Source organism: Mastigoproctus giganteus, chromosome 3, assembly GCF_048544385.1.
Source record: "Mastigoproctus giganteus isolate SK-2022 chromosome 3, ASM4854438v1, whole genome shotgun sequence".
Classification (NCBI taxonomy): domain Eukaryota; kingdom Metazoa; phylum Arthropoda; class Arachnida; order Uropygi; family Thelyphonidae; genus Mastigoproctus; species Mastigoproctus giganteus.
Genome location: NC_143577.1, coordinates 11,519,080 through 11,545,609, shown reverse-complemented (window position 1 = coordinate 11,545,609; position 26,530 = coordinate 11,519,080). Strand labels below are relative to the sequence as shown.

The window sequence follows — 26,530 nt, the reverse complement described above, 5'->3', positions numbered from 1 at the left end:
AAGCACAAAACATTATCACCCAAATTCATTACACTCAGTGGGTACACTGGTCAGTCTGATAGCAGAAATCAGTCTTTGTGGACTGTAAGCTTTCCGTTCATTATTTTACTCCATACCATTCTCTCTACCTGTTAGATCTTTAGGTTATAACTAGAAGTTCTCTTTCCCTTAATGCTTGTTGGACAACATCAGTCTATCTTTCTCCTGATCTGCCTCTAGACCTAGTGGAATACTGTGCAAAAAAAGACAGTTTCTTAAAATGATACAAATATGGCAATGCTCCTGGTGATTGGCAAAAGGGCATCCATATGAGAAAAGACTTTGAATATGTAGGCTGCAGAGCTTAGAAACTATACATCTTAGAGGAGCTTTGGTGGAGATGTACGAGGCTCTCAGCAGTGAAAGTAGAATGATAAAGGGTGAAATTTTGACTGTTTTAAGTGATCCCAGAACTAGAGGCCATAAATTCAAATTATGGGTGGGAGAGGTTTTAGATTGGATTTGTTTTCTTTTAACCAGCGAGTTTTTACTTATTTTAATAAGTTGCCTCTGTGGATAGTTGAGGCTGACAGCTTGAGGATATTCAAAGCTCAGCTGGATAGATCCCCATGTGAGGAGAGAGTCAAATAGGTGGTTTATTAATTTTTTTTTGCTCGTACAGCAAAAGCCCAGGACTTCCTTGCACCAATATGCCTGATACTAATACCTTTAATTTTTGCTTCAAATATCTTTTTAACTAATCTCCCCTTTCCTGTGCTTTTTAAATGTCAATGAAATATTAAGTTTGCTTCACTAACCTTGAGTTTTTGTTAACTGAAGAGTTTTTAAGGCATATTTGCATATGCTAAAGTGCCAGTTTCCATGCCATGTCACTCCATTCCAAATTTCATTAAAATTGGATAAACAGAAATTTGGAGTTTTTTTTCATACTTATGCATAAGCTATCCATATATTATAGCTGAAGCACTAGATATTGTTTGTTACCACATTCTGATTGAAGGAATGAATTGGCAATGTGGCAGGTGTGCAGAAAAGATATTATCACAGTTCTCTGTTTGCACACGAGTTGTTCTTTTGTAGAGCTCATTTTTTGTTATCGGTTGATTAAATATAAATCATCAATTATTACTATTTGTTTGTTATATTAATCACAGGAAAAAATGTGATGTATGTGTTATCTTTGAATTATTATTAAAATCCAGGAGGAAATAAGTAAAGTACAATACAAAAACAAACATTTATCAATGATATTGATGAAGGTATATAAGGCTTAGTGTTGAAGTTTGCAGATGATACAAAGGTTGGCAGGGTTGTTAATAACAGTAATGGCAGTGTGCTACTGCAACAGGATCTAGATAATTTGGGCAGATGGGCTAAGAAGTGGCAACTCGAGTTTAACCTTGACAAATGCAAAGTACTGCATATGGGTAGAAGTAACCCCAGAGAAACACACCAACTGTGTGGTACTTCACTTAAGGTGGTAGAAAATGAAAATGACCTGGGAGTAATTGTGCAGTCAGATATGAAGTTTTCTGAGCAATGCAGACAGGCTGCCAGGGCAGGTCATGGGGTTTTGTCAATGATATATAGGAATTTTGCTAGCAGGGAAAAGGAGGTGATTGTCCCTCTGTATAAGGCAATGGTCAGGCCATGCCTTGAGTACTGTTTACAGGTCTGGAGGCCTCATTTTAGGAAGGATGTAAATTTGATTGAGCGTGTACAGAGAAGGGCAACAAGATTGGTGAGGGTCATGAAGGGCTTAATGTCCAAGTTTGCAGACAATACAAAGGTTGGCAGGGTTGTCAAGGACACTACTGACACTATGCTGCTGCAACAGGATCTGGAAAGGTTGAGCAGATGGGCTGAGAGGTGGCAAATGAAGTTTAACATTGATAAATGTAAAGTACTACACATGGGAAACAGCAACCCCAGAGCAACGTATCAACTCTGTGGTACTACACTGACAGTGGTAGAGAATGAAAGGGACTTGGGGGTGGTTGTGCAGGCAGATATGAAGTTCTCTGAGCAGTGCAGAAGGGCTGCAAGAGTAGCTCATGGAGTATTGTCAATGATATACAGGAATTTTTCCAGCAGGGATAAGGAGGTGATTATTCCATTGTATAAGGCGATGGTCAGGCCACACCTAGAGTACTGTATACAGGTCTGGAGGCCTCATTTCAAGAAGGATGTAGAGCTGCTGGAACAAGTACAGAGAAGGGCAACAAGATTAGTGAATGGAACAAAGGGGTGCTCTTACGAAGAAAGGCTTAAATTTTGCAAATTACAGTGTCTGGAGACTAGGCACCAGCGAGGTGATCTGATAGAGGTGTATAAAGCCTTGAATGGTTTAAGCATGCTCAATGCTGATGGGATTCTTCCTCTAGCTCAGAAAAATCACCTGAGAGGGCATAAATTCAAATTGAGGAAAGACAGATGTAGGATAGACGTGCGGAAATTTGCCTTTAGCCAGCGGGTGGTTGGTTGGTGGAACAGACTTCCATCCCTTGTGGTGGAGGTTGATAGCCTAAATAAGTTTAAGGCTCAGCTGGACAGGTATTTTGAACGAACAGAGGGGTGAAGTGGAAGTGGGTTTTTTTTTTTTTTTTGGCTGATGCTGCATAAGCTTGCTTTCTTGCATCAAATGCCTCTACTAATGCTAATGCTAATGGGATACTTTTACCAAGAGAGGCTTAAGCCACTGCAAATTGCAGTGGCTGGAGACTAGGCACCTGCGCAGTGATCTGATTGAGGTGTATAAGGCCTTGAATGGGTTGAGCACGCTGAATTCTGATCGGATCCTTTCACTTGTTCAGATTACAAACCTAAGGGGACATATTTTCAAATTAAGAAAAGAGAGATGTAGAATAGATGTGCAGAAATTTGCCTTTAGCCAGCGAGTGGTTAATTGCTGGAACAAACTTCCATCTATCGTTGTGGAAGTTGATAGGTTAAATAAATTTAAGGAGGAACTGGACAGGCATTTGAAGGGAATGGTGTGATATTTTTTTTTTTTTGGCTGCTGCTGCATAAGCTCATACACTTGCTTTCTACTACTACTACTACTCTTTTCAGTATTTATTACCAATATTGATGAAGGCATATTAAGTTTATTGTCTAAGTTGGCAGATGACACAGAAATTGTTAATGACAGGAAACAAGACATGCTACTGAAACCCAATCTTTAAAAATTGGACTAATGGGCTGAGAAGTGGCAATTGATGTTTAACATTGATAAATGCAAGTTAATGGGTTAACTGCATATGGGTAGCAGTTGTCCCAAAATAGTGTGCGATTTGTGTGGTACCACACTGAAGGTGGCAGAAAATGAATGAAACTCCTAGGAGTAATTGTACTGTTCAACATGAAGTTGAGCAGTGCTTACAAGCTACAAGGACAGCTCGTGGGCTTCTGTCAGTGATATACAGGAATTTTTCCAGCAGGAACAAGAAGGTAATTTTCCTGTTTGCAGTGTAGGCAATGGTTAGGCCACATCTTGAATACTGCATACGAGTCTGAAGCTTTATTTTAAGACGTGGATTATCGTAATGGGTGCAGAGAAGAGCAACAAGATTAGTTAAGGATACCAAAGGGTACTCTTGCCATAAAAGACTTCAGTTCTGCAAATTGCAGTGCTCGGAAACTAGGTAGTGTGCTACCTAGCAGTGTGCTACTGAAATACGACTGAAATACTTCAGTCGAGTATTGTGAGGAGACTTGATTGATTCATTTAAGGCTTTAAATAGATTTAGTAAACTAAATGCTGTTGGCCTCATTACTATTTCTCAGCACACATAATGGGACATAAATTGAAAAAAAGGATGGTTCTAGAATATACGTGCAAAAATTTGCTTTCAACCAAGAGTGATTGATGTTGGAACAAACTTCCATCTTTTGTTCTGAAGCTGATAGTTTAACTAAATTTAAGTAAGAATTAGGCAAATTATTAGAGAAAAATGGAAAAATGAGGTGGGTTAAGTTTTTTTTTTTTTTTTTTTTTTTTTTTTTTTTGCTGATGCTATGTAAGCGTGCTTCCTTGCACTGTTTATCAGTACTAATACTAAATCCATGTTGTTGTTTTCCTAATTTTTACTCTTTAAGCTCTCTTGTCATCTATTTTGACATCTTTCTTTTCTGGTAAATTGCTACTTTCACAGTAAATTTGTTAAGCATTTGTAATGATGTATTCATATCCCACATCATATAATTGCACTCCACTTGATGGATTCCAAGAAATACTTCAGTCGAGTATTGTCTTCTTGAAATTGAGACATTCACTTTTTCTATTGATTACCGAAATTTTTTGGATACTACCCATTTTTTTTTTTTTAAATTATGGTTTCTATCATTGTGTGATATATCTCTGGTAAGAACCAAGTCATGCAACTTTGAGCTTATTACTTCTCCAACATTCTCTAACAAATAGGTTTCCCAGTTGATTAAAAAAAAACTACCCTACTTAGTATATTGCTGGGCCACAATTTCCAGTCTATAGAGATAGTAGTCACCTGTAATGGCCATTCAATTTATTCAAACAGATTTTTATCATACTCCTCAAAGGTGGGTGGGTGGCTAGTAAAAAATCCCCACTATCATCTTGCTTTCACCTAATCACCTCTTACCACATGCTGACCTAGCTTTCACTTGGAATTGATCAGATTCTAGAAGTGATCTGTTTACTTTTAGGTAACATTTGACCAAAAGGTATTAGTATTTGCCATATGGTGGTATTGATATTTTCCTAGGCTTTTGCTGCACTGGCAAAACACACACACACGCGCACACACACATCCCTCCTCTCATAAGTGCTAATTCAACTGACTTTTGAATTTTCCTAAGCTGTCAAAATCAGTTACCTATGGTGGTAATTTATTCCTGTACCCCTTATATCGTAGTTCTAGTATTATTTCCAACCATCAAAATTTGTCCACATTCAGTTTACTATTGATTTGAGGTCTTTCCTTATGTGGCCACCCTTCTGCCAATTCCACCAAGCATGTTGTCCATCTTTGAACCCGTCAAGAAAATCAGTCTCTTTCTGGGTGTAGTCCCCATACTTGGACACCATTCCAACTGTATTCCCACCATTGGCTTATATGGTGAACCTATGACCTTCCTACCTCTAAATGCAGATATTTGATTGATCATTGCTAGGACACCATGTACTCTCCTTGGTGTTGTCGGCACCCAACTCCATGCCTCTGTAATTTCCAATTTGCTTCTCTCTCTCTCTTGTGTGCACTGTTTTAACCGTAATGAAAAATTTCCTCTTAGCATTAGTAGAGGCATGTGATGCAAGAAAGCAAGCTTATACAGCATCAGCCAAAAAAAAAAAAAAAAAAAATTCTATTTCATACATCCATTTGTTCTAAAAGTTTGTCCAGTTCTTTCTTGAATTTAAGCTATCAACTTTCACAATGACAAATGGAAGTTTGTTCCAGCAATCAACTACCCGCTGACTAAAGGCAAATTTCCACAAATCTATTCTACAATGTCTTTCCTCAATTTGAATCAGATCACCTCGCAGGTGCCTTGTCTCCAGACACTGCGTGGGTAAAGTACCTGCCCGGCAACCCAAAGGTCGCGGGTTCGATTCCCGCCTCGGGCTTGGATCAAAGTACTGCAAAAAACCTTGGGAGGTGCAATATGGCCACAGAAGCCGATGCGCCAACAACTACCAAATCAAAAAAAAAAAAAAAAAAAAATCCAGACACTGCAATTTGCAAAACTTAAGCCTTTCTTGGTAAGAGGAACCCTTCAGTCCCTCCTCACCAAACTTGTTGCCCTTCTCTGTACTCACAATTCTACATCCTTCCTAAAATGTGGCCTCCAGACCTGTATGCAGTACTCAAGGCATGGCCTGACAAAGGAATAATCGCCTCCTTTTCCTTACTAGCAAAATTCCTGTATATTATTGACAGACCCATGAGCTGCTTTGGCAGCCTCTCTACACTGCTCAGAAAACTTCATATCCGACTGCACAATTACTCCCAGGTCTTCTTCATTCTCTATCGCCCTGAGTATAGTATCACACAGTTGGTACATTTCTCTGGGGGTTTCTTCTACCCATATGCAGTACATTGCATTTGTCATTGTTAAACTTCAGTTGCCACTTCTCAACCCATCTGCCCAACTTTTCTAGATTCTGTTGGATTAGCATACTGTCATTAACAACCCTGCCAACCTTTCAATCATCTGCAAACTTGGACATTAAGCCTGATATACCTTCGTCAATATCATTAATAAATTTACAAAACAACAATAGGCCAAACACTGAACCCTGGGGTGCTCCACTAATAACATTAGTCCACAGCCTCCATAGCCAAGTGGTCAGAAGCATGAGTGCAGTAGCAAACGCTCCTTGAGTAGACTCGGGTTAAAGCCCCTAACTGCTAAATATGGTCAATCTGCCAACCCGCACTGGACCAGCGTGGCAGATTATGGTCCATTTTTCCTCAACATGAATTGTTGAGGAGGCTTCCATCCTGCAGTAGGTTGATAATGGCTGCAGTTTACCTTTTTTTTTTTTTTTTTTTTACCACAAAGAGCAGTGTCCAGACTATGTATAAATATAGTGCAAATGCATCAGAAATACATAGCTATATCTGAATAAATCAGAATATTGGTAAAGCGGCATCGTTTTAAGTTATATCTCATATTGTGAATACCTTCACAACGAGTTGCCATGATATTGCACTACTTCGAATAAGTAACGCTTCACCTGAGGAGAAGACTAATGTTACTTATTCTCAGATGGATACCACCACCCAGACGGCACCGTTTCAGGGCTATTTGGCCCTTCTTCGGTGGGTGGGTAGGTACCCGAGTGATGCAATGATGGCAAAACAGTTATGAAGTATAACTCCACAATATGAGAGATGCCTGATGGTGTATCATGTATTTAGACTCAAGCGTTTAGGGCATAAGCCTCAAGCTATGAAGGAGTCTAGACTATGTATAAATATAGTGCAAATGCATCAGAAATACATAGCTATATCTGAATAAATCAGAATATTGGTAAAGCGGCATCGTTTTAAGTTATATCTCATATTGTGAATACCTTCACAACGAGTTGCCATGATATTGCACTACTTCGAATAAGTAACGCTTCACCTGAGGAGAAGACTAATGTTACTTATTCTCAGATGGATACCACCACCCAGACGGCACCGTTTCAGGGCTATTTGGCCGTTACTTATTCGAAGTAGTGCAATATCATGGCGTTACTTATTCGAAGTAGTGCAATATCATGGCAACTCGTTGTGAAGGTATTCACAATATGAGATATAACTTAAAACGATGCCGCTTTACCAATATTCTGATTTATTCAGATATAGCTATGTATTTCTGATGCATTTGCACTATATTTATACATAGTCTAGACTCCTTCATAGCTTGAGGCTTATGCCCTAAACGCTTGAGAGCAGTGTCCATTGATTACTACTCTCTGTCTTCTCCCACTCAACCACCCTCTTATCCATTGTAAAAATTTGCCCTTAATGCTATACTGCTCCAATTTGTACAGTAGTCTTCTACCATGTGCAACAGTGTCAAAAGCTTTCCTGAAATCCAAGTACAGTAAATCCTCAATTTAACAGACTAATAATAGGGGAGAAGGGGTGTCCGTTAAATCGAATGTAACCTGGGGGACATTTTTTATTGTTCTTAATGTAAAAAAAAAAAAAAAAAAAAAAAAAGCTTTAATACAATATACAGTACTGTACAATATAAAATTCTTAAATTATTATAAAGAATATGTAATATTTACTCACCTTTTTGGCAGTGTAGTTGAAGAGTATTTTGCCGTGACCATTAGTGGTAGTAGTACAATAGTCGTTATTCAGTATCTGAAGATAGAGATGAAGGGGAATCCTCAGCTTCAGATTCTTCTGGAATGTTCACAAATGGAGGCATTGGTTGTCATCTGTTTGCTTGTAGACGGTTGAGATATACAAGCAGTTGGAGGTGAAATAGGAGTGGGAGTCGGTGAAGTTTGCTTAAAGAAAGCGTCCAGCTTCAGTTTTTTGCCACTCCGTTGTTTCTTAATAATGATCACCCTGAACTGCCGAAAATATTCATAGTAAGGGACAATTTCAGGGTCAGAAGATGTCCCTACGTAGTGGATGTCGATGTCCATGAGATTTCTCATTTCAGACAGTGTAGGCCATGCTGGTGTAATTTGCTCTTCCTCAATGTCGTCGTCTTCTTCTTCCCCCTGCCATATTGAACCTCATCCACAATTTCTTCTTCAGTTGTTTCCAGGTTGTCAGCATTTACAAGAGTGTGCCGAAAGTCATTTGCCTCAAATTCTTCCAAATCCAGTTCAATATTGTATAACAACTTCTTCCAACCATTTGCTAAAGTTTTAGTCTTCATTTCCTTCCAAGCAGCTGCAAAGTTAGAGTGCAGACTTAATGTTGTAGGCTCATAGATTCTGAAGTGCCTTGGCTCCTCTTGTATCTTCTGCATCTTCTTCATCCTCCAACACAACCATTACTTTTTCTAAAAAGTTCTTCTTATACAGCCTCTTGCAGGCTGCAATTATTCCCTGGTCCATTGGCTGAATAACTGAAGTTTTGTTAGGAGGAAAAAAAAGACATTTAATTCTGCCATCCTTACTAACACTAACTTCTCAGCACTAGGATGAGCAGGGATCATTGTCAAGAAGCAACAATGCCTTTACATTGTTGGGGGAAATTTTCAGAACATCTGTCTGGAAGCACCTCACATCAGGGACAAAGTGGTTGAACAACCAGTCAGAAAAAAAATCTCTGAAGTAAACAATGCATTCTTTGAGCTGGTAACAGGCAACTGATTCATAATGCCTTTAAGAGTGTGTGTGGTTTCTTTGATTTCCCTACCACCATGAGCTTTAGGTGATGCAAGCCATCAGGCATTTGCACAAAGTAAGGCAGAAATTCGCTCCTTACTTAACTTGCGAGCAGGAATGCTTTGTTCATGTTTGTAGGCCAGCATATTTTCAGGAACAGCATGATAGAATTAAATGGCCAATTTCATTGGCATTGTAAACCTGTGATAAAATAGGGCCCTCAGATTTAATAAGTTCATTTATAAATTTTATAAATGGCTCAACTTGTGAAGTGTCTGCACTTAAAAAGATTCACCACAGGTTTTCTTGTTCACAATGCCATACCTTTTTCTAAAATGCCACAGCCACCCATCACTTCCCTTAACATTAAGTCCCAAGGGTTTTCCAATGGTTTCACATGCAGATTCCACTCAAAACTTCATACATTAATGCCACTAGATCTCTGTTGAACATACCTCTTATACACAGTTTCTTCTAAGTTTTTATCTTGCACAACTTTCATGTGTTTTCTACTCCCCTCTGTAGAACCACATTTAGAGCTATCAACACTTTATTTTAAAGAAAAATGTTGCAATTTGGCCTTTAATTTACAGATATCAGAAACTGTTTTTTTACACCGTAAATTTCACAAACACGTGCTCTCAATTAGCTCTAATTTCTGTGCCACATTTAAGTTCACACGCATTCTTTTAACTCCTCTAACACTTGATGCCATTTTAAATTGTAAGGATTGCAAAATTATTTAATAAAGTCAGTTCAGAAATCACAGAAAAACAATTTCCTGAATTTGATTATAAAAATAAAAGTAGGTAATTATCAAAACAATAATGGGAATAGGTAATTATTATTAATATGTAATTAATAATAACATTGAAGTTTTGTATAACTTAAAAAAATAATATGGTTGAGATTAATATGTACATTACTGTATTATTATTTGTCCGGTCCGTTATATCAGGGTTTGTTAAATTGAGGGTTACTGTATATGATATCAAAATTATTTTTTACATCCAGTTCCTTTGTAACAACAGCATAGTATCCAGTCAGATTGGTCAGACAAGACTTCCCCTTAACAAACCCATGCTGTCTGAATTATTACTGCAGTCTTGTCTAGATGATCCTGCAATGCTTCTTTAACCAGTGACTCCGTTATTTTCCCTTTAACAGAAGTTAAACTAACAGGTCTGTAATTACCCGTGTCACCCTTTGATCTCCCTTTGTGAATTGGGGTTATGATTTTTGACTTTGTGAATTGATACATTTGCACATCTCCAGTGCCTGGGGACCTCCTGTTAGTCCAGTGATGGTCTCATAATTATTGCTAAGGGTTTGCTTACTTTCTTTGCCGTCTCCTTTAATATAACTGGATAGATCCCATCCACTCCAAGTGCCTTTCTTATCTTTAACTTCAATTTCTCCTCCATTTTGCTCTCAGTTATTACAAATTTATTAAGTTCCTTTTTTTTTTTTTTTTTTTTTTTATGAGAACCCCAAACACGAGAGGTATTATAACCTATAGTACTTAGTACCGTGCTTGGGTTGGAGGTTGAGAAGATGAAAGAAGATATTTGTTGATATTGGACTTGAACTTCTGTAGATTGTAATTTTCAGGAAATATGTATGAAGGAAGGTTGTTCCAGAAAATGGCAGTTGAATGAATAAATGAGGAAGATGAAAAGTTGGTTCTGTGGGTTTGAAGTTGGACAGTAAATGGATGTTGGCTGGTGGCGGCACGTGTTCGGACTGTTTTGAAAGAGAGAGCGGGAATTATAGAAGCCAATTCAGAAGAACAGTGCCCATGGAAGTATCTGTAGAAGAGGCATGCAGCAGAAACGGTGCGTCTATGAGAAAGCGAGTGGAGAGACTCTGTTAGAGATGAATCATTAATTAACCTAACTACCCTCTTCTGAATGGAATCAAGAAGCCTGAGAGAGGTTTTGGGGGCACCACCCCAAATGTGGGAACAATATTCCATGGCAGGGCGGATTTGCGATTTATACAGAGTGAGCAGCTGTTTGGGAGAAAAGTAACGCCGAGAGCGAAAGAGAAAACCAAGTTTTTTAGATGCAGAGGAAGCAATATTTGTAATGTGCTTGTGCCAAGAGAGATTAGAAGTCAGGGTAATCCCCAAAAGAGATATATCATTTTTCCTAGAAATCGGAGTGTCACTAAAGATAAGCATAGGAGCAGAAGAATCCTTTTTGCGAGATATAAGACAAGATTGAGTTTTAGAAGGGTTGAAATCAACTAAGTTGTCTTTGCCCCACTGGAGAATTACCTGAAGATTGGCATTTAAGGAATTGGCAGCAGATTTTCGAGAACTTGAAGCTGATTGAGCTGGACAAGGTTTCTCAAAATGGAAAGTTGAATGCAATGTGCTATCATCGGCAAAACTATGGATAGGATTTCCAGTCAATGGAAGAAGGTCATTGATATACAAGAGGAAAAGAGTAGGGGAAAGAACTGAACCTTGGGGGACACCGGCATTAGTGAAGAAGTTAGAAGACAGAAAGCCATCTACCATCACCCTCAGTGAGCGATCAGAGAGAAAACTGGATAACCAATTACTAAAAACAGTTGGCAAACCATAAGATGGAAGCTTGTTTAGAAGACCTTTATGCCAAACACGATCAAAAGCCTTTGAGATGTCAAGAGCAACTACTTGTGTTTCACCGAACCTTTCCATTGAATTAGTCCATAAATGGGTAACATAAGCGAGAATATCACCAGTGGATCGACACTGACGGAATCCATACTGGCGATCGTTGATCAGACGGAAGGTTTCTAGGTAGTTTAAGAGTTGGCGGTTAATTGATTTCTCCATTACTTTAGAAAGAGTAGAAGTAATTGGAATGGGACGATAATTGGATGGGAGGGATTTGTCACCCTTTTTAGGAACTGGCTGGATATGAGCAAATTTCCAAGCAGAAGGAAAAACACCTTTGGAATAAGAAAGTGAAAAAAGGCGGCAAAGAATAGGAGTAAGTTCAGGAGCACAGGTTTTGAGATCAAGTGGAGAAATACCATCAGGACCTGGAGCTTTCTTAGCATCAAGATTCATCAAAATCCTTCTGATATCCTTTTGACGGAAGACCACAGGAGGCATTGAATGGAGCGTGTTAGGAATGGTGGGAGGTGTTTTACCAAATCATTAATACATGAGCTCGAAGAAAAATGGGATGCTAGCAGGTCAGCTTTATCCTTGGCTGAAGTGGCAACAGAACCATCTGGTTTGGACAGAGGTGGGAGCAGAGATGGGCAAAAGTTGCGGCCAATAGCTTTGGCAAGAGACCAGAATGCTCGGCTACCATTAGGGCAAGAAGCAAGTTTTCTACTCTTAGCCTGTTCAAACTCTAGTTTGGACTGATTAATAACTGCTTTACAATTGTTGCGAGCTTTGGTGTAGGCAGAAAATGAAACTGAAGAATTAGAAACAAGCCTAGGCGCCTCCGTAGCCAGGTGGGAAGGAGCAGCAGTGCGTAGCACACGCTTCTTGATTAGACCGGGGTTCGAGCCCGTCACCACCAAATATGGAGAATGCGGAAAGATCATGGAATGACCACCGTATATCCCGGAGCAATATGGCCTTAGTTGCTAATGCTCCTAAAAACCAAACAACAACAAGAAACAAGCCAATTACGATATGCAACGTTCTTCTCTTGGACAGCCTTAGCACATTTATTGGAAAACCAAGGTTTAGATAAAGGACGAGATTTTAAAGTGGAGTGTGGGATAAAGGTTTCCATTCCTGCAAGAATAATTTCACTGACACGATCTGAGCAAATGTTGACATCAGAAGTTTTGAAACAGTAATCAGACCAAGGAAAAGAAGAAAAGAAGTCTCGCAGGTCATCCCATTTTGCATTCTTGTAATGCCAAACAATACGAGGTTGGGAATAGCCATGAGATAAAGGTTCCATTGGAGAAGAGAAAATCACCAAGTTGTGATCTGAAGTGCCTAAAGGACCTCTCACTTCAGCCTTGTACTTAGAAGGGTTGTTTGTGAGAAAAAGATCAAGCGTATTGGCTGTATGATTAGGATTGTCCGGTATTCTTGTAGGTAAATGAACAATCTGTGCTAGGTCATTAGTAATTGCAAAAGCCTCAGCATCTCGACCTGCTGGGTCAGTGTGACTAGAAAATGGAAGCCAGCTGGAGTTGTGAACGTTAAAATCACCAAGGAAAATTACCTCACTGTTAGGAAAGTTGGACTGGAGAAAGTCAAGTTGCAAAGAGAGGAAGTCAAAGAGCTCCAAGTGATTAGTGGAGTTGGGAGAACGGTAGAGACAACAGATGAATTTTACACAATGAGGTAGAGAGATTTTAAGCCAGAGAAGATCAAAGAGAGGAGATTCCAAATTGCCAAGTCTTTGACAGGGAATATCAGAATGGACATATGCACAAGTACCACCTTTGAGGCAAAAGGAATCATACAGCAAATAATTTGGACATCTGAGATGAGCAGTAGTTGAATCAACTGATAACTGAGATTCAGTCAGAAAAAGTACATGGGGTTTGGAAGACTGCAAGTGGAAATGGACATCGTTGAGATTAGAATTGAGACCACGTATATTTGTGAAATGAATTAGGAAGTTCTTGGGAGGTTTAGATCTTTTCGCAGATAAGCTTGCTCTATTATTTTGACAATTCATGGTGTATTCAATAGTAAGGAAAAGTGGGTGGGACATGCTGTATGAAGTAATGAAATTTTTGGATATGGCGTACATGTGGTAAGAATATACCCAGATCCTTGACATAACGTGGCCTCGACAATGCTCCCCGCATACACACTACTCGGACTCCCTCCAGTCACTACCTGGCAGAGTAGAGGTAGCAAGATTATACACTAGCTGATCCGGAAGCATCCTAGAGAGTTACCAATAGGTTCAGTCTGGTGTACTAACTAGCAGCCGGCCTGCGAACACCGTTTTAGAGCTGTACCCTCGAAATGTAAGGAATATTGGATCTCGCCACGACATTCATCATAACCTCAAAAATCATCAATCATACTGCATGATGGAAGAGATAGGGAAGGGTTGGCTGGAACTTAGCTCTAGAGACTAAACATGGGTTCCACCACTTCAAGCCTCCAATAAGCAAAGTGGTGGTATTTCACCGGTTGATGAGAGTCATCTACCACCTAGTACTGGCTGGTAACATAGAGGGGCGGCGTTCCTCCATGTGGTGTGGGCGCCACACCTCGACCCCTGCTTACGTTGGTTCACACCTGGGTGGTCACCCACCATGTACTTGTGCATGAAGGTTATACCCAGGATTACTAACAGTCCCACCATCGTGAAGGTGCAAGCAGAGGATTTGGCTGTCATAGACCGTCCGGACTTTGCCGAAATTGGGTCCACTTTGACTTGAGTGTCACCCGAATATCAGTTCCATCAGCGTTTTAGACTCCAAGGTAGCAAGAACAGCTTGTCTGGCATATCTGAGAGAATGTCTGTGACCAACCTCAAGGACCCTGTTATATTTTAATAAGTTTCTGTCCTCCACTTCCATACAGAATTTGTAGTGTGTGAATGTAGATGCAAAGTACTTTTTCAGTTTGTAAGCTATCTGACCACGATCAGTAACAGTCAAACCATTGATATCAAGTGGACCAACCTGATTCATCCCCTTCCTTGTAGAGTTTATATAAGTAAAGAAGTCTTTGCTGTTTTTCTTTGCATCCTTGCCAAAGATTTCTCATAATCTGCCTTCACTTGCCTAACCTCCTTTTTGACTTGATTACAGACTAACCTATATCTAACATAGCCTTCTGTGTCGCCTGCTAATTTATATGCATCCCATGCATTTTTCTTCTGTATTGATCTGACATCCATTTAGGCCTAAACCTTGAACAGTATTTCTGTTATATTCTCTGCGATGTTATTGTGGCTTTGCTGCTTGTCACTCACTTGGAGAGATCTGGAGTTGAATGTTGTTGGAGATGAGAAAAATTCTTAAAGGTCTCTTTACTTGGAGGTGTAGTTAATATATCTCAGCAGAAAGGATAGTGAGTAGAATTTTTTACTGTAGGTCAGCGTTTCCCAAATTACTGAGATTTATGGTCCTCTTCAAAAATCAAAACGTGTGCGTGTCACTGAATTATAATCACCTACCTAATACTTCATAGGTCACTACCTAATACTTTTGCCCTCAGTAAAGCTATCCGACGTGGCATTGATTCAACAAGATGTCTGAAGCGTTTGGGAGGTATGACTAACCAGGCTATGTGTAATTGGTCAGCAATGCAGGTATGGAGGTGATTGGTGTATCCAGACACCTGATATGCCTTTCCATAGTGTCCCACAAGTGCTCTCTGGTATTGATATCGGGGGAGTTCGGAGGCCAGTTGATATGTTGGAAGTCAGAACTGTGTTCCTCAAACCATTCCTGCACAACATGTGTCTGATGGCTCTGCGCATTGTCATCTTGGAAGACACCATCACCATTCGGGAAAAAGTGTAACATAGCAGAGTGTACACAGTCAGCAAGCAGTTGATGATAGCGGAGACCACTGATATGTTGTTCCACATGCACCAAGGATCCAAGTTCCTGCCAGTGAAACATGCCCCACACCATGCAACCACCTCCACTGGCCTGTACTTTTGATACCATGCATGATGGATCAAGAGCCTCATGTTATTGTTGCCATCCAAGGTGTGGAGTAAATAACATGACTCATCCGACCAGCACACCTTCTTCCAGTCTTCTAACATCCAATTTGCATGCTGTTTGCACCAGGCGAGTCTTTTACACCGATGAACCTTGGTTAGGAGAGGATGCCGTAGGGGTTGTCTGCTGGTATAGCCCGTGTGTGTGTGTGTGTGTGTGTGTGTGTGTGTGTGTGTGTGTGCGCGTGTGCGCGCACGATGCATGGTCATGCCAGATATTGTTCCGGGTTGGCCCATGTTGTATTGGGTAGTCAACTCTTCTGCAGTGCTGCACCTGTACAAGTTGTCGGACCTGGCACTCACCTCTAACTTCAACCTTTCGCTGACCTTTGCAGTTTTGCCTTCGGGTCATTGTTTAACCATTTTGACGCCAGTCATGGTACACTTTAACTACAGCGGCTCTTGAACACCCCACCAGTTCAGCCATTTGGGAAATCGACGCACCAGCTCTTCGAGCACCCATAATCTGTCCTTTATCAAAGTCCGATAAATCCTTCCTTTTACCCATCTTGCTCGGAATTTTACTACTTACTGAACCACTGACACCTTATCTATTCTGTGTAGGTAGACTAACTCCCCACTCTTGTACCTCTCGTGGTCAATGGGTCACATTCAGTTTTCATAGGGGTGGTCATGATTCAGTGATCACTCTTAATACCTTTGCCCCATCTATGTTACCATAAAGCATATAATTCAGTTAATATCCTTTTCTTCTCTATCTTTAAATCATTTCTTGTGTACAATCGACTTGTATCAGGACAAGATGTTATTCCTAATACAGTGATAGATATTTTTTTTTTTTGTTAAATACATCATACCAGAAAGGGCAATTAATAAATGCACAGACAATCTCCCTGCAAGCACCTGTAGTGCTTCTGTTGATGCTGTCTGACCAGCTTGAGTTGTGCCTAGAAGAGATCTCTGCACTTGATTTAGATGTTTTTGAATAACACTCTTATCTACTCTATGCAGCTAAGCTCCAGAAGTATATGTGACTATGGAGATAAATAAACAATCATATAGAAGATTTATTGATCTTCCCTTTATACCCCAGTCAACTCTTATAATTCTTTTGAGTTTAGCTTACAACGATCTTATCTTAATGTTAACTTTACATGCTCTTTAAAGAACATGTGCTCTTCTAGGTACAGATAGACCCAAGTGCATAATGACCTTAACATAACACAGGGATATTCCTTATGCTTTAACGACCAGATTTCTATTCATACTCAGCCATCCTTTAAGCAATATATGGACTGTTTTCTTATAAGCTATTTCAAGTTTATACATCCTACTCCAGTCTATTAACTTTCCTAATATTTCATTGGCATGTAATTTTATTTCAGATCTTGAATTTCCATAGACCCAAGACAGCCAGATCATCAGCATAGGCTATAAACTCAACATTAGGATACTGTTTTTTTAGAAAGTCATCCATTACTATGTTCCATGTGAAGGGGCAATCACTGAGCCTTGAGGACATCCTCTGCTTACTATACAAGTTATCTCAGTGTATTTGGTTTTAATAACTATATTTCTATTTGAAAAATAACTTAACACTGAATACAAGTTATCTGTACATTGAGCCTACCTAATATAAGCAAGGATGCCTCCCTACCAGAGTATGTCAAATGCACCTTTAAAATCTAGAAAGATTCCCAAAATGTACCACCCAGAATATTTTTCAACACAATGCCTTAACCTGTAAATAGCATCCTCAGTATTATTCCATATTGGTTTTCCGAGGACATATTTTTCTCTCTTCATAACTTATCATTAATCGGCCAGTACATAGCCTTTCATAGACTTTTGCTAAAACAGACAATAGAGCTGTTTTGACAAACTGGATAGTGTGATCCAGATTCACTAGCTGGTTGATCAGGGCTCTTTATAATCAATTTCATCTGGGCAATCTTCCATATTTGGGGAAAGACAGCTTCAGCCAAACAATTATTATACATTTTTAAATATAACATAGGCTTCAATCTATACGTTCTTTTAAGCACTACAACTATCATATCTAGACCAGGTGATTTACCTTCCTTAGCATGGTCCACCACTTCTGCAAATTCAACAGATGTAAATAAGCATTCTATTCTACCATTACTGACATTTTCATTTTGACTTTGTTATATCTTTGCTAAATTTGACTATTCTGTTCACTATCGTCCTGTGGGAAAAGTTTGCTCACAGTCTTAGTAACTGAATCATGCCATCCTATAGTATGCCGAGTTTACATTGCGAACTGTGGCAGTAACATTACCAAATCTATATTTTTTCAATTATAATTTTGAAAATATTCCATGAATCTTTTGAACCTCGCACAGCCACATACTCCTTCAAAGAAAACTGTTTAGTCATATTTATTGATGACACACTTTTTTTTTTTTTTTTTTTTAATGCATCTTTATTCACTAACTGTAAATTACCTATTCTCCTATTTCATTGTAACAGTCTTCTTGAGGCAATAACCTGTTTCCTTAATTTCTTTAAATTAAGATTCCACCAAAACACCGGACGAGCAACTGCTTTCATTTTAGCCATACAACTATCACACACCTTTTTATTATTTTTTGTAATTTTTCAACAAATTGAGAAGCATTTAAACTGTCTCAATCTATTATATCAACATATCTCATAAACATTACATCAGACTTATCACACTTAACTGTCTTAGTTATATAACGATCAACACCAGTCTCTCATGTTCCAAATCACTAATCTTAAAAGTGACGCCATTGTGATCACTGGTAGTCAGATCTTCAACCACTTTTCAATTCTTAACCTTGTTAAAAATTGACATACTACATAAAGTCAAATCTTTATAGGACTGTCCATTTATTGTAGAATAATCGGGAGGATGTCCCAGCACATTGACAACACCCAATCCAGAAGTAGAGAGAAACTCTTTCAAAATTACTCTATCATTAGAGCTCTCCCCACCCCAGAAAAGGGAATTAGCATTGGAATCTAATGCAGTTACAATGTTGCAGGACACCACTACTTCACAAACTTTCTATGAATACATTACTATTTCATCAGCATATTGACAATATAATATTATTAAATATGTAATGCCAAACCAACCAATAACTTGACAACAGCAAATATACTCATTACATAAATTTACAACCTTTGTAACAACAAATTATTCACTTCTTATAATGCCAACTGGGCTAGCCGGGTGGGCAAAGTGCCTGCCTAGCAACCCAAAGATCGTGGGTTCGATTCCCGCCTCGGGCTTGGATCAAAGTACTGCAAAAACCTTGGGAGGTGCATTATGGCCACAGAAGCCTATGTGCCAACAACTACCAAAAAAAAAAAAAAAAAAAAAAACTTATAATTTTGCTATAAATTATAAGAAGTGAAGAAACTATAAATAAAATTGCTGCTTTTTGGCTAAACTTCTTCACTTATTACTCTATATTTTTGTGGATAGCCTCTACCCAATTTCCCACAGTATATGGTTCCTGAAACAGAGAATATTTATATTCTCTTTCTCCATAACATTATTTAATTGTAGTGCAATACTCTTAGCCCTTTGTGCATACAGCTGAATTATTTTTAAATTTCTAACAATAATTTATTTTTCTTTTGCAAATTTCCAAGGCCTTAACATACTTGGGGCAGTTCCAATCCATAGCAGTATGAGTTGCAGTTTCTTACTTTTATAATTGTAACAATTTGGATTTCCATTTTTAATTCTACAATCCTTATATGAATGACCAACACTAGCATGGTAGGCGCCTCCGTAGCCAGGTGGGCAGGAGCAGCAGTGTGTAGCACATGCTTCTTGATTAGACTGGGGTTTGACCCCATGAGCCACCAAATACGGCGGATGTGGAGAGGTCAGGAAATGACCACCGCATATCCCCGGAGCAATATGGCCTTAGTTGCTAATGCTCCTAAAAAAACCAAATAATAACAATAACAGCATGGTAATTACAAATGGCATCACTTCTACAATACTTAGTCACATGTCCTAAATTCAAATACTTGTAATGTTGCACATCACAGTGAAGATTTCTTTAAATTTACAAGATGACCAATTAATATATAACCTTTTCCTGTTTTTAAAAACTTTCCAAACTAAAGGTTTAACTTCTAAAATCCAGTTGATTGTATAACCTGTTTAGATTTCTTTATCAACACAATCTGTACATTATCTTTAATTTCTTGTTCTGTTAAGTTACTGTCCTTAAAATTCTTCAACTATAACTGCCTCAAAGTCCTCTTGTTGTAAGTCTTTCTCTACATTGTAGACTACTACTTTTAGCATTAGCATTAGTAGAGGCATATGACGCAAGAAAGCAAGCTTATTCAGCATCAGCCAAAAAAAAACAAAAAAAACACACCACTCCCATTTCACCCCTCTGTTCGTTCGAAATACCTGTCCAGTTGATCCTTAAATTTGTTTAGGCTGTCAACTTCAACAACAAGTGATGGAAGTCGGTTCCACCAACCAACCAACCACCCGCTGGCCAAAGGCAAATTTCCGCACATCTATCTGACATCCGTCCTTCCTCAATTTGAATTTATGCCCTCTGAGATGATTATTCTGAGCAAGATGAAGAATCCCATTGGCATTGAGCATGCTCAAACCATTCAAAGCCTTATACACCTCTATCAGATCACCTCACTGGTGCCTAGTCTCCAGACTCTGTAATTTGCAAAACTTAAGCCTTTCTTCGTAAGAGCAACCCTTTGTTCCATTCACTAATCTTGTTGCCCTTCTCTGTACCCGTTCCAGCAGCTCTACATCCTTCTTGAAATGAGGCCTCCAGACCTGTATACAGTACTCAAGATGTGGCCTAACCATTGCCTTATACAAGGGAATAATCACCTCCTTATCCCTGCTAGAAAAATTCCTGTATATCATTGACAAGACACCATGAGCTACTCTTGCAGCTCGTCTGCACTGCTCAGAGAACTTCATATCTGCCTGCACAATTACCCCCAGGTCCTTTTCATTCTCCACCACTGTCAGTGTAGTACCGCAGAGTTGATACGTTGCTCTGTGGTTACTGTTTCCCATATGTATTACTTTACATTTGTCAATGTTAAACTTCATTTGCCACCTCTCAGCCCATCTGTTCAACCTTTCCAGATCCTGTTGCAGCACATAGCGTCAGTAGTGTCCTTAACAACCCTGCCAACCTTTGTATCATCTGCAAACTTGGACATTAAACTTGATATACCATCATCAATATCATTCATAAACACCGAAAACAACAACGGACCCAACACTGAACCCTGAGGAACTCCACTAATATCATTAGTCCACGTTGAGCAGTGTTCATTGATTACCACTCTCTGTCTTCTGCCACTCAACCATCCCCTTATCCATAGCAGCAATTTGCCTCCAATGCCACACTGCTCCAATTTGTGCAGCAGTGTTCCATGTGCAACAGTATCAAAAGCCTTTCTAAGATCCAAATATATAATATCAAAGTTATTTCCTGCATCCAGTTCTTTTGTGACTACATCATAGTATCCAATCAAATTGGTCAGGCAAGACCTGCCCTTAACAAAACCATGCTGCGTCTGAGCTATAACTGAATTCTTGTCTAGATGATTCTGCAGTGCTTCTTTAACCAGTGCCTCCATTAATTTACCTGGAACAGAAGTTAAACTAACAGGTCTATAATTACTTGTGTCAGCCTTTGATCCTCCTTTGTGAATTGGGGTTACATTTGCACATCTCCAGTCTATGGGTACCTCCCCTGAGTCCAAAGAAGCTCTCATAATTATGGCTAGGGGTTTGCTTACTTCCTTTGCTGCCTCCTTTAATATAGCTGGATAGATCCCATCCACCCCAGGTGCCTTTTTTATGTTTATCCTCAACAATCTCTCCTCCACTTTCCTCTCAGTTATTACAAAATCATCTAGCTCACTGCCAATGTTTACTTTACCTACGTCATTCTCCTTCCTGAATAACTCCTCATGCGTGAATGTAGATGGAAAATACTCATTTAGATTGTTAGCCACCTGAGCAGGATCCTCAACTGTTGAACCATCAATTTCCATTGGACCAATCTGATTCATCCCTTTCCTTCTTGAGTTTAAATAGGTAAAGGCTTTTGGCATTATTTTCCTCAGCACTGAGTATACCAAACCCAGAACATTTCCTAATCTGGGAAATGTCATTGTCACTTTCAGCCTCAACAAGTACTCCTTTATCTCTAATTGTACAAATATTTTAAACTTTCACACTGCTTAATATAGGTCTCACTGATTTTAAAATTCATCTTACCTCCCTCACTAGATATATACTTATTACTTGTAGCTCTTATTACCATAACTCTTGATGGACTACTATCAGAAATGCTTGTGTCCTTTACTGCACATGTATAGATCTTATCAGAAGTTATATGCTCTCATTTTTTTAGTCTATCTTTTAATAATGAGTTCTCCATATAGACATCCATTGCTTTTGTTTCTAACACATCCCATAGTTCCATAATAGTTCTCATAGCTGTCATTGAAATTTTACTGTTTACATCAAATAAGTAATTTCTCAATTGACTTATTTCTTTTATGTGCCTGAAACCTTCATGCTCAGAATTTTCAATTATGTCATTGTCTTTACATTTTCTTTTATTTGCAACTCTAACATTCTTTCCTTTTTGAGAGGACTTGCTCATTCTATTCTTCTTTGTCATAATGTTTCACTGACTTTTGCATCACAAGCACTCTAAAAACACTAAAACTTGTCCCTTGTGTGAGACTAGAAAGCAATGATGACCTTCCCTTCACAGAAGTCCTTGGTATGCTTTTGCTAGTAAAAACTTCAATTTCAGTTAACTCTTCGATCTGTGAAAATATTTCTTCATTAATTTCATCCCTTTCATCATACTTTACATTGAATGTGACTGACAGCAGTTTTTGATTCTTGAATGAGCCTTTCAGGATTATCTTCACTTGAAATTCCAAACACGATTAGTAATTTGTATAAATAAAATGAGAACTATTTACAACTAAAAGTTGCAAATCAAACAAGATAAGTAACTATACTATATACAATATTTACAACTATGATATAATATGAAAATGTGCAAGGTCAAAGAATCAAGGCCAATGATAACTTCCAATTTAAATGAAAACTAAAAAGCCAGAAAACTATTCTAAGCTATGAAAACAACCACTCCCCAAATTAAACAGGTTGTAGAACCCAGGGGCACTACTCTCAGGGGTCAAAATGCTTCAAACAAATGTTCCGTACATATCCACTGAAATTGCTCTTTTTTTTTTTTTTTGCTAGACAGGGGAATAACCCCTGTCTGTTTGCTACAGACTATGAGGAAGTAAAGGCAGCTATCTGAGTGGTTAATGAGCAAAATATAAACTACAAAATTTAGTTTTAAAATTGTTCAAGCAAACCAAATATAGCGTACAAGCTTATTATCCCAATATAGCCCCTGGGGCTCCTGTATGATATTAGCAAAGACCCTTGCACTTTCTCTGCTGAAATAAATTCCTAACTATAGCAGATGATGCTGAGAAAAATTTACCATCTGCCAATAAGTCTCCCTTAAGTTAGTTAATCAGAATGCTGTCATAATCTGTTAATCAGGAGAGCTGGTTAGAATTGCAGACTCAGTAACATTTTGACTAACCTTATTGTGTGTCCAGCATGACTATTTCAAGACAAAATCCTCAGTTTATTTTTACTTTTCCATTAGTTTTGCCACATGTGAATAACTATAAGTGCTCTAATTTCCTTAAGAATTGAAATGAAATTTTAGTAAAATCATCAATTTTTCACACTTTAGTGACATACTTTGGTTCTGTTCTGTATTATAGAAAGTAGTTTTTTTATATGTAAAGTACATGAGAATGTTGTATACACAACTGGTTTGCATGCAATTTAAGTACTCATCTTATGACATCACATTGAGAAATGTGGAAACTACCATCATGCTATTTCAGATAGGTAAAAAATGGAAACACTGAATAAAAAAATCTTAATTGTTTTCAGAGTTGGGATTCATTGTAATTTCATATCTGTATTATCCTGAAAGGATGAAAGATAGGTAACTTCCACATTTTCTGATGTCAAGTTTATATTTTTGCTGAATGTTCTCAAAAACATGTTAAGGAAAAATTAATTGGTGTAATGAAGATACAAAAATAACTTATATAGTATGAACCAGAGCTATAATGCTCAATATGTTCTACGTTGATAACAATATTTGTAAAATAATAAGAGTTTACCTCAATATAGTACGTAGAACACTTCCGTACAATGCTCTCCAGAAATTAAAACGAAAAAATCGAAAATCTTACCTTAGAGTAACAAATAATTAAAAATCAATTTAATGCAATTAAAAATAAAATTAATTAAAAGAATTTAACACAAAAATTGCAAAACTATTTTCCTTCCTTTACTTAAATAGGGATTATTTGTCTTCGCTCATGCGCGTAAAAGCCTCGTTAAATAAAAGTGTTTTTCGTTAACGGCATGAAGGGCTAATTCTGAGGCTGCATGTTGATTAATATGCAGAGGAAAACGCGTCAAACCTTGATAAGTTGAGTCGCAATCACTGCAAGAAATGTATACCAGATCATTAATTTGTGTTGCGAATGAGGAATTGTTCAATATAGTGTATAATTTCCATATTGACCTGGCCACAATTTTAAATTTGGTATCTTTAAAGAATCTGTTAAGCTGTTTGTGCTACTGTTCAACATATGGACAGAAATAAAGTATTTTTTGATATTACTATTGTTGGTTGGTGTAGTATTTTGTATCCTATCCTTAGCTTGTACCCTAATTCGGTTTATTGTAGCAAGGAGATGACCCCTGTTTAAGAATCTGCTGGTTAATATTTGTATTTCTGAGCCCAAAGCAGATTCCGTCGTTGAATATTTATAGGCATTTAGAAATTGATTAAAGATAATCGATCTTTTGTAGGTGAACAGGTGATAGCTGTTATAATGTAGAAGCATTACTGGTGTTTGTAGGTTTTCGATAGATGTTAAATTGGATTTTATTCGAATCCCGAGTAAGCATGAAATTTAATGACTTTGTATCCATATCCTCCCTTTCCAATGTAAATTTGAGTTTAGAATGAATATTATTAAATGAATGTAAAATGTCTTGGATAGTACTCTATCAGTAATAAGTAGAACATCATCTAAATACCTCCCATAGTATGTGATACGGGGTTGAAAAGGTGTCAAATGTATGTTCTCAATCCTTGAGCACATTATTTGATAGATCTCTGATATTAAGCTGCTCAGGCTCAATCCCATTGGCAAACCAAAAATTTGTTTTTACACTTTGTCTCGAAAGATGATATAGTTGGCATCAACTAACAGTTTAATCAAGTGAAAAATTTTCTTAATAGGAAGCTTCATATAATTAATTGGTATAGAGTTATTATTTAACATATCCCAAATAATATCTAATGTGTATTCAACGTTTACATTCATATATAATGAGGTAACATCTAGTGAGAATAATTGTCATTGTCGCCAAGTCTACAGTCTTTAAGGGCATTAAATAATGTATCGTAATTCTTAATCCCAAATTGTATCGCCTGTCTAAAGGGTTTTATAATGCTATATACATGTGTGGCCAAGGACGAAAATGCAGAGTTTGTGTAGGAAACAATAGGTCGAATAGGAAATCCGGTCTTGTGTAATTTTACATGATCGAAAAGTGCTGGAATATTGTATGTTCTGGCCTTCAATTCCTTTAACTGAGCCATAGTAATGTAGTTGTTTTTTTGATACATGGTTAACATTTTATTGTATTGATTGACCAAATTGGTAAATAGTGCTGGGTCAACTTCAAGATAAGTGGAGGTATCTGAAACAACTGAATCTAACTTATTAATATAATCAGGTTTATTGAGTATTACCACTATATCTCCTTTATCTGCCCTGTGTATAATAATGTCTTTATTTTCCTGAAGTTCACGTAAAGCTGAACTGTCATGTATATTCAATTTAGGAAGTCGCGTTTCTTTTATGTTATACACCACTTGGTTAACTTGTTGAATAAATAAATCTTTTTGTGGAACATTACGAAGTCCAAATTCAATATCAATTATGCACTGTCTAATTCATTTTTTAAACTCATTGACTATTTCATTCACTTCCTTTTACTCCAGGTGTAACCTATTGATACACACAATTATGGGGGATTTTTTTGAACAGCTTGGAGCAAAACTGCATTAAATTAACACTAAGATACTCGGCCCAAAGTTACCATATTTCTTTTCTAAAATATTGCCTTCAAAACAACATCGTTCCGAGATTTGCCAGGGTCAATTTATTGCCAGGGTAAAACTGTCTAAATCAAAAAAATTCGGGCATAAATTTTGGGCATTATTTTGATACTGGACTTTTTCTAGTTTCTCTAAGTTCTTAACTGCTTATGTTTTTGACTGTCTTCCAAGTTAATTTTTATGCTAAATTTGATTTATTTTGGAATTACCTTCTTTTTAAGATGCCACCTAATCACCTTCAGATTGATCATTCAAAAATTCGAAAAAGGCGCTCAGGACTGTTTTTGCATGAGGACAAACTGCAAAGTATTGATCCTCAAGATTATATGAAATTAGCAGTTGAGGGATTTGTGCATCAACTTGGAATTGAGGTAGTATTATTTTAAATTCATTTTTAACTTCTTAAAGTGATTCATTTGTTAATCTGACATTTTCCAAATGGTATTTAAGCTAATTTTGCCATTTTATACATTTATACAAGGTCTTTATTACTCAAGTACAACCCCAGTATTTCTTTGCAAACTAATAATGTTCATCTGGGATAAATACAAAATCTTCAAATTAAACTTATATGTTTAATTTTTTCTTAACTCAGAAAAAGTGTTTCTTAACTCAGTTTATCCACAGTTGATAACTATAACAGATGTGAATTGTGTGTGGGAGAATTTTCTAAACTTAAACTTCAGTGTTCCCATTAAGATTGTCAAACTATTTATCTGCATTGATTGAAGCTTGGTTTTTTTTTTTTTAAATCTAAAAATAAATTTAATGCTTATATAAATATGCATTAAAGTATTTAT

The 26,530-nt window shown here is 37.7% G+C and overlaps 1 protein-coding gene across 3 annotated transcripts in view; it reads left to right on the top strand.

The window, feature by feature from the left end:
• Positions 1–26,530, top strand: part of sws (patatin like phospholipase domain containing sws) — a 469,178-nt gene that overhangs the window by 148,719 nt on the left and 293,929 nt on the right. For all 3 annotated transcript variants that reach the window (XM_090369181.1, XM_090369180.1, XM_090369179.1), the window contains exon 12: positions 25,952–26,101. In XM_090369181.1, coding sequence (XP_090225307.1) covers positions 25,952–26,101 — 150 coding nt within the window. The remainder of the gene's footprint in view (positions 1–25,951; positions 26,102–26,530) is intronic.